Genomic DNA, 9,137 nt, shown 5'->3' with positions numbered 1-9,137 from the left:
ACAGACAGATAGAGAGAGAGAGACATGCCCATCTAAACTCAGTTGTTAATCTGTGTGTGTGTGTGTGTGTGTGTGTGTGTGGGTGAGAGAGAGACAGACAGACAGAGTGAGACAGTGAGAGAGAGAGAGAGAGAGAGAGAGACAGACAGACAGACAGACAGAGAGAGAGAGAGTAAGAGAGACAGATAGAGAGAGAGAGAGACATGCCCACCTAAACTCAGTTGTTAATCTGTGTGTGTGTGTGTGTGGGTGAGAGAGAGACAGACAGACAGAGTGAGACAGTGAGAGAGAGAGAGAGAGAGAGAGAGAGAGAGAGACAGACAGACAGAGAGTGAGAGTAAGAGAGAGAGAGAGAGAGAGAGACAGACAGATAGATAGAGAGAGAGAGACATGCCCACCTAAACTCAGTTGTTAATCTGTGTGTGTGTGTGTGTGTGTGTGTGTGTGTGTGTGTGTGGGTGAGAGAGAGACAGACAGACAGAGTGAGACAGTGAGAGAGAGAGAGAGAGAGAGAGAGAGAGACAGACAGACAGACAGACAGAGAGTGAGAGTAAGAGAGAGAGAGAGAGAGAGAGAGACAGACAGATAGATAGAGAGAGAGAGACATGCCCACCTAAACTCAGTTGTTAATCTGTGTGTGTGTGTGTGTGTGTGTGTGGGTGAGAGAGAGACAGACAGACAGAGTGAGACAGTGAGAGAGAGAGAGAGAGAGAGAGAGAGAGAGAGAGAGAGAGACAGACAGACATACAGAGAGTGAGAGACAGACAGACAGGCAGACAGAGAGAGAGACACACAGACAGAGACAGACACAGAGAGAGATAGACAGAGAGAGACAGAGACATGGTTTGGGGTATTCATTCAGATTGTGAAAGAGCAAAGGGGTTTACGAAGGTTTGATCTATTAGATTAAAAGTACAGGAAAAAGAGGTGCCATTAACTGACACACTACCCAAACAAAACACGACACACCACAGGGACCAGTGAAATAGAGATTCTTTTTAATAGTACTCATATTTAATGCTTTTGAACATTTAAAAAAATCTACATGGAAAGCGTAATTCTGTCTGCGGCTGTTAGACATCTGCATTATTAAGAGCACAATGGAAGGAGAGGAATAAGGTGTTAGAGTTAACAAAAAAGGTGGACGACTGACGATAAAAAATGATGTTTCTCTAGTGCTTTTCCGTTAACATGCTACAAAGACAGAAGCGTACAGGGAACTTGCCGACTAGATTCTGGGGCGGTCACAGTTCATGGCACTTCGGCATTTTTCAGAGGAGCAGACCCTGAGGTTCACCGATTACCATAGCTACGAGTCGAGAGGACGGACGCTAGCGCTCGTACGAAGACGCCTCGCGTTCAAATTGTTCAGCTCTTTTCAGCTGCCGACAGTAACAATCTTAGGTCAGTCAGACGACATCTTTCTCCTGTTACCAAAATAAACTGAAACGCTATATAGACAATAAGTTAAAACAATTTGAGGGAGCCTCTAGCAAAATAAAAATGATATCAATGTTCAAGTTTCATCTTTTTTAAAAGCCAGTATGTCACTGTTACAGGATGAGTGCATAAAACCTGCTGGCATCCAAGCAAAATGTTCCACTTGAAGCAAACATCTGGACATTTTACGTGGTTTATATTTAGTTTCAACATTCAAGGAGGGCACGATACAAACACGATTTCTCTTGTGTTTCATGTTTTTTTATCTCTTCTTTTTACATAACAAAAATAGTTATTACGGCTTCACCAGCCTGATATTCCCTTAGTCTCTATAAAAAGTGAGTTAGAGTATGTACAGTCAAATGACATCCTGAAGTTATACAAAGTTCATTTCTCCTTTCCAAAAAGGCCAGCAGGCTGCCGCTGGCGATTGTGGGTAGCGCAGAGTGCCAGATTCAAAGCAAGAGCTCAGTCAGGAGTTAGAGGAGAGGCAGAGAGAGAGAGAAAGAGAAAGAGAGAGAGAGAGAGAAAAAAAGAAAGAGCGAGAGAGAGAGAGTTCAAAGAGATAGAAAGGGTTTAAAGAGAGAAGGAGGAGAGAAAGAGAGAGGGGAAGGCAGAGAAAATTTAAAAAAGCGTAACCGGCCCAAAGATAGCTAGCTGAGGACCAGAACTACTTAGTTCCCTTTTTTCTCCTCCTGTCACTGAATAAATTGCTTTCAGATTTGGGACACCAGATGATTTGAGTCACCGCCCGGAGGATAAGCTTGGGCCCAAAGCAAAAGAAGTTTAGCGTTGGTGTCTATTGTTGTGGGATCTACGAAGGAGATATTGTGCTGTGTGTTTTGGACTGCTACCCTGTGGGGTTCATCTACGGACAGTCCCACTCTTCTGATTTGGCATTCATGTGGTAGTGTCTCCTTTCAGGCCAGTCGGGTGTTGCGTAAGGTGTGTCCCTCTCCTCTGATTGGTGTAGATGTGGGGTCACTCACACTGATGACTGGTCCCATACCTGCAGAGGATACACAGAAAGAGAAAGAGAGAGAGAGAGAAAGAAAAAAGAGAGAGAGGGACGTCAATTGAGATTGCTTGAACATCAGAAGTGATTTAATCACAGGAGAATGAGTGTTTTACAGACTAGCATTACAGCAGATTATGTCTTTGATAATGAATGCTGGTTGTCACACTAGTATATTTGTATGTCAAAGTAGGTATACATTTGGAAATACATGTGAAAATGTGAGTGTGGCACAAGCAGCATCCCCGACCATGAACAGGCTTCACTGAACGCCCACGGGGACCCGGGTTCGAATCCGACCCGTGGTCATTTCCCGATCCCACTCCCCACCTCTTCTCTCGAGCTCATTTCCTGTCAAAACCTTCACTATCCTATCAGATTAAAGGCAAATAGCCCCAAAATAAATCCATAAATAAAAAATAAGCAAAAGAGAGTTGAGAGAGAAGTCACCTTGTTGACGGTAGTGAGAGGTGCCCGGCCTGACTGGGCATGCAGGCGCGGGCGCTCCTCGTAGGCCTGGCGCCCGGGGGACCTCTCCCTGCGCACGTCCATGCCACGGGCGGGTGAGCGCTCCATGCGTGGGTCCATGGCGCGGCCCGGCGAGCGGTCTGGCCTCAGCTCGGCCCCACGCAGCTCGCCGCCGCCGCGACCTGGGGACTTCTCGCGTTCAATGAGGGAGCGCGCGGGCGAGCGGTCGTGCCGGAACTCGGTGCGGGCCTCGCGGTAGCGGTGCGGCGTGCCGGGAGGGTGCAGGCCCTCGTGGATGGCAGGGCTGGCCGCCAGGCGCTTGGAGAGATGCTCGCTGTAGGTGGGGGGACCGCGTTTGTTGGGACTGGAGAGGGAGCCAGGGGTGAGACCGTGCGTTTGTGAGTGTGTATGTGTGTGTGTATGTGTGTGTGTGTGTGTGTGTGTGTGTGTGTGTACGTGTGTGTGCGTGAAGATAGCTGGAGTATATACAGTACTTAATGACGGGGGACAGGGTGAGCTGTGCCTCTGAGCGTGGAGGTGAGGGCTTCTGCCGTTTCGGTCCAAATTTAGAGGTACATGCAGAGGTCACTCGGTTTCCTCCATGATCAACTCTGCCAGTGACAGACACTTCTCATGCCACATCAGCTCAAGCAATCGTCTCAGTTTAACCACAAGGCAAACACACACAGGCGCGCGCACACACACACACACACACACACACACACACACACACACACACACACACACACACAGGCAGACAACCCAAAGGACTGGTGATGGTGCTCCAGCCACTACACCAACTCAATATACCAGGTCAACTTCATACTTAATCACACTTCATAAGAGCAATAAGACTAACCATTTTACCCTAATATCTTTAACAGTGTACACTTAAAAAACAGTTCTTCACCTGCACGAGACTATTCAGTGAGATCATGAAGTGATACTGAACACATGAATATCTTGTGCAGTGAACAGCATCCATAGGCTCGCTGCAGAAGGCAGACCACATGCTTTTATTCCAGTTATACGTCTGGTCATGTACTAATAGCTGCTGCCAGTAGATGGCGCTCTTGCAGCAACTGTAACAGACTAGAGGCAGGGAATACAAGGTGAAAATAGCCATTGTTTTATTTACAGCTTCAAAGTCGACCCATTCACAAGCCCGTGATAAATATTTACATTTAGAAAAGTCCTACTGGGGACTTTTCTCTGTGGCGCTGCCACATATGAAAAAGGCACTCTTCCTCCTGCAAAGAACAGATCCTGATGTTAATGCCTCTGGTCACAAGGGGGGTTTATTTAGCGATATTAAGCGGCACGACCCTCACACCACTGTGCACCTTAATACAGACGGACAGGACTGCCATCGTCCCTCTCCTCCTGAGCCCGCGGCAGCCCCAGGTGTTGTTGTTGTCACACACACACACACACACACACACACACACACACACACACACACACACACACACACACCCCACTGTGACATGACAAACAACCCCAGCCAAAGGCAGCTCAGGGGAGCTCTCACCATCAGCCCACTGTGGGTCTGTGAGCGAGTGTCGTGAGGTAACCCAGTCACCATCAGGATCACACACATTACTCACTATTCACCTAGGTCTGCCAGTGCACCATCACCACCATCACCACCACCACCACCACACTCTCACTCAGGTTCTCCTCAAAAATAGATAAGTGGTAAATGAAGGCCAATAGGAACATTTAGTAGTAAGTATAATCAAAGACGTGGCAATCCCTCACCGCTGTGCTTGACAACACAGCCCACCGTGCCCCACACCGGCTCACCTCATGCAGGGTGTGTGAAACAGTGATTGTGTGTGAGATAGTGTGAGAGTGTGTCTGTGTGTGTGTGTGTGTGTGTGTGTGTGTGTGTGTGTGTGTGTGTGTGTGTGAGTGTTACCTGCGTGTGGAGCCGTTCTTGGAGGGCTCTGCGTTCTCCTGGGCCAGGTTGCCCTTGCAGCAGATGACACGCAGCTTGTTCTGGTAGGAGGAGGCCAGGTAGACGGCACCGGACGAGATGGCCGGGCCCAGGTGCCGGGGGTTGGGGATGTCCAGGTGAGCGTAGGAGTGGGGCCTGCCAAACACACACACACACACACACACACACACACACACACACACACACACACACACACACACACACACACACACACACACAGACACACACACACACACACACAGAAGGGAAGAGACTTTGAGTACAAGAGAGTTGGTGTGTTTGTGTCTAGAGCCCCAGACACACAATTTACATTAAGTAATTTATCCATAGCGACTTACAAAGAAATTGCATTTATACATCAGGAGCAGTTTTAGGGGTTCAGTGTCTTGCTCAAGGACACTAACACACTTGGTAAGGAGGAGTGGAGAATCGAACTTCCGATTACTAAACGCCTCCTCTACCCCCTGTGCCACTGTCGCCCATCAGCAGTCAGCCAATGTCTGGCCGTCAGTAAGCCTCTGTGGCCCTATAGGCTAGTTTTGACCTTGTGTCAAAACTCTCTCTCTACCATCACAGACAGATGGTAGAGAGAGAGAGAGAGAGAGAGAGAGAGAGAGCGAGGGAGAGACGTGAGAGAGACAGAGAGAGAGAGGAAGAGAGAGAGGGAGTGAGGAAGAGAGAAAGGTACAGAGAAAGAGGAAGAAAGAGGAAAAGATGGATAGAGGAGAAGAGATAGAGAGAGAGAAGGAGAGATACAAAGAAAGAGCTGGAAAGAGAGCTAGAGAGAAAAGCGATAAAGAGAGAGCATGCCACTAGTCAGACCCCAGTCGGCTTTTTGGCCGATTGAGCATGTTGGCGCCAGAGCCTATCTGTCAGAGAGATCACTCTGATTGGCACTTCAGCGAAATTGTTAAAAGCGGAGGTTTGATATATCTTTCCAGCTCTGGAAAAGCCCCTTGAGTCTGGCGCTGTAGTAGGCCTATCCATTAAGGCCCCCATTGTTGTCGGTTTAGTGTGTCCCTGGCTTATGAGAGAGGGGAAGAGGAGGAGGAGGAGAAGGAGGAGAGAGAGAAGAGAGACTGATTTGTGTCCCTGGCTTATGATAGAGGAGGAGGAGGAGGAGGAGGAGAGAGAGAAGAGAAACTGATTTGTGTCCCTGGCTTACGATAGAGGAGGAGAAGGAAAAGGAGGGGGAGGAAGAGGAGGATAAGGAGGAGGAGAGAGAGAAGAGAGACTGATGTGTGTCCCTGGCTTATGATGGAGGAGGAGGAGGAGGAGGAGGAGGAGGAGAGAGACTGATGTGTGTCCCTGGCTTATGATAGAGGAGGAGGAGGAGGAGGAGGAGGAGAGAGACTGATGTGCGTCCCTGGCTTATGATAGAGGAGGAGGAGGAGGAGGAGGAGGAGAGAGACTGATGTGCGTCCCTGGATTATGATAGAGGAGGAGGAGAAGGAGAAGGAAGAGGAGAGAGACTGATGTGTGTCCCTGGCTTATGATAGAGGAAGAGGAGGAGGAGGAGGAGGAGGAGGAGGAGGAAGATGAGTGTTTTACCCCAGGGCAGAGTGGCTCTGTACTTCAATGACATCCAAGGAGTTGAAGTAGGTCACAAACAGGTATGGCTCTCTGTAGGCTGCGTGGAGAAGGAAACGTAAACACGTTAGATCACAATCACAGTCAGACGTATTAGCATAGAAGCTTCTAGCTTATCTGACAAGAATACACTGATACATAGTGTCTGGAAACAGTAGAGATAGGAATCATAAATCAATGACCTGCACATATATGTGTTGTTAGTATCTGTTAATATCCACATATAACCACTATTAATGCTTTGAATATTATATTATACTAATATTGTGTTAACAGGTTTTTTTTTTTTTTTGGTGAGCACTCTACTGTTCATTACCAAAACTGAGAGGCAGGCGGCTCCATTTGATGTCATCGTTGCGGCTTCTGCGACCATAGGCATCCACAAACACTCCAAATTCTTAAGACAAAACACACGTTTTTTTCATCAGTCTTGCCCAGACACAGTACCTGAACACAACCATGCTGAAATACTACTAATGGAGAGATAGAGAGTGAGAGAGAGAAAGAATCAAAAAAGAGTGTGAGTGTGTGTGTGTACAAGTTTGTGTACTATGTGTGTGTACTATGTGTGTGTGTGTGTGTGTGTACCATGGAAGCAGAGCAGGTACTCGTCCTTCTGCGGGGCGCAGGACAGCTGGATGATGGAGATGGGGAAGCTGTGTGACGAGGCGGCGAACACGGCAGAGGCCAGCGTCCCGTCATTCTTATCCAGGAACTCTGCCAACACACACATACGTGCACACACACACACACACACATATATACACACACGCACAAAGAGGGACAATCAACAGAGGCGATCACCCCGTTTGAAGCACTCACAGTGACAGCGCTCAAGGACTGACACCCACTATATTCATCACTCCACTCACGCCTGACTGCAGGCCATGAGCAGAGAGAGGTGAGAAGAGACGAGCAGTGGGATCTAAACCACACACACACACACACACCACCTTACACACCCACACACACACACACACCCACACACACAGACACACAGACACTCCCCCCCACACCCCCCTACAGTATGCTGGAGCTACTGTGCTGTAATAGAGCCAAAGTTTTACATTCCTGACCGTGACATTGTGGGTTAATAGCAGCTGTAAACACACACAGGCAGACAGGCATGGAGAGCAGACGGGAGTGTTCCCCTCCATATATGAATAATTGATGCAAACGGGTCTGCTCTCTCAGACAGGGATTAACACACACAGTGACACTCAGCATTCAGTTTAGTTTCAATTCAACTCATTTCGCTCAATCGCATCGCATCACATGAGCCCTCTTCTGCTCTCTCTCTCACACACACACACACACACACACACACACACAAAGATAGTCTACCTTCCAGCACATACTGCTTCATCTCGATCTCGTAGAACTTGTTGGTGCCGATGATGATGCTGTAGCCGGTGAAGTGGATACAGCTACAGGGTTCTGAGGTCTCGATCTCCTGAGATGGATAGAGAGGTAACGAGACAGACATGGGACATGAGTGAGTCTATCTCCTGAGACGGATAGAGAGGTAACGAGACAGACATGGGACATGAGTGAGTCTATCTCCTGAGATGGATAGAGAGGTTACGAGACAGACATGGGACATGAGTGAGTCTATCTCCTGAGACGGATAGAGAGGTTACGAGACAGACATGGGACATGAGTGAGTCTATCTCCTGGCTGAGACGGATAGAGAGGTTACGAGACAGACATGGGACATGAGTGAGTCTATCTCCTGAGACGGATAGAGAGGTTACGAGACAGACATGGGACATGAGTGAGTCTATCTCCTGAGACGGATAGAGAGGTTACGAGACAGACATGGGACATGAGTGAGTCTATCTCCTGAGACGGATAGAGAGGTTACGAGACAGACATGGGACATGAGTGAGTCTATCTCCTGAGATGGATAGAGAGGTTACGAGACAGACATGGGACATGAGTGAGTCTATCTCCTGAGACGGATAGAGAGGTTACGAGACAGACATGGGACATGAGTGAGTCTATCTCCTGGCTGAGACGGATAGAGAGGTTACGAGACCGTTATGAGACATGAGTGAGTCTATCTCCTGGCTGAGACGGATAGAGAGGTTACGAGACCGTTATGAGACATGTGTGAGTCTATGGAGACAGGAGGAACATGCAGAGGCACTGACTCATCCACATGGCTCCCTAACAGAGGGTTGGACAGCTGTAGCACATGAGAGCAGCAGGACAAGCTTATGTATGGGGAAACAGCTTTGGCAGGTAAGGCTGAGTGTGTGTGTGTGTGTGTGTGTGTGTGTGTGTGTGTGTGTGTGTGTGTGTGTGTGTGTGTGTGTGTGTAGAGCTTTGGTAAGTGAGTATGCCCCTAGACGGGAGGGGTCACTCCTGGTTAGCGGACTCACCTTGCGGATGCAGAACTTGTTAAGGTTGTCGTTGAAGCGCAGGATGGTAATCTTGTTGGGCATGGCAGCACAGATGCACAGCCCGTTATCAATCTGGACAGAGGACAAGGACAAACACGTCTCACCATCAACTTATGGATCATCTCATATATAATAATATCAATCTGGACAGAGGACAAGGACAAACACGTCTCACCATCAACTTATGGATCATCTCATATATAATAATATCAATCTGGACAGAGGACAAGGACAAACACGTCTCACCATCAACTTATGG

The 9,137-nt window shown here is 48.3% G+C and overlaps 1 protein-coding gene across 1 annotated transcript in view; it reads right to left on the bottom strand.

Moving 5' to 3' along the window:
* Positions 1-2,294: 2,294 nt before the first annotated feature.
* cita (citron rho-interacting serine/threonine kinase a) overlaps positions 2,295-9,137 on the bottom strand; it is a gene marked incomplete at its 5' end in the record, with an annotated part of 76,349 nt that continues 69,506 nt past the window's right edge. Inside the window, 8 exons of the mRNA XM_080847441.1 lie at positions 2,295-2,449; positions 2,906-3,287; positions 4,845-5,018; positions 6,435-6,513; positions 6,790-6,870; positions 7,062-7,190; positions 7,818-7,926; positions 8,858-8,950. Of these exons, the coding sequence (XP_080703567.1) occupies positions 2,426-2,449; positions 2,906-3,287; positions 4,845-5,018; positions 6,435-6,513; positions 6,790-6,870; positions 7,062-7,190; positions 7,818-7,926; positions 8,858-8,950 (1,071 nt within the window). The 3' untranslated portion in view covers positions 2,295-2,425. The remainder of the gene's footprint in view (positions 2,450-2,905; positions 3,288-4,844; positions 5,019-6,434; positions 6,514-6,789; positions 6,871-7,061; positions 7,191-7,817; positions 7,927-8,857; positions 8,951-9,137) is intronic.

This window comes from Sprattus sprattus, assembly GCF_963457725.1.
Source record: "Sprattus sprattus genome assembly, chromosome: 11".
NCBI classification, from domain to species: Eukaryota; Metazoa; Chordata; class Actinopteri; order Clupeiformes; family Clupeidae; genus Sprattus; species Sprattus sprattus.
Note: the sequence above shows the minus strand (reverse complement) of the source record. Positions and strands in the feature narration are given on the sequence as shown.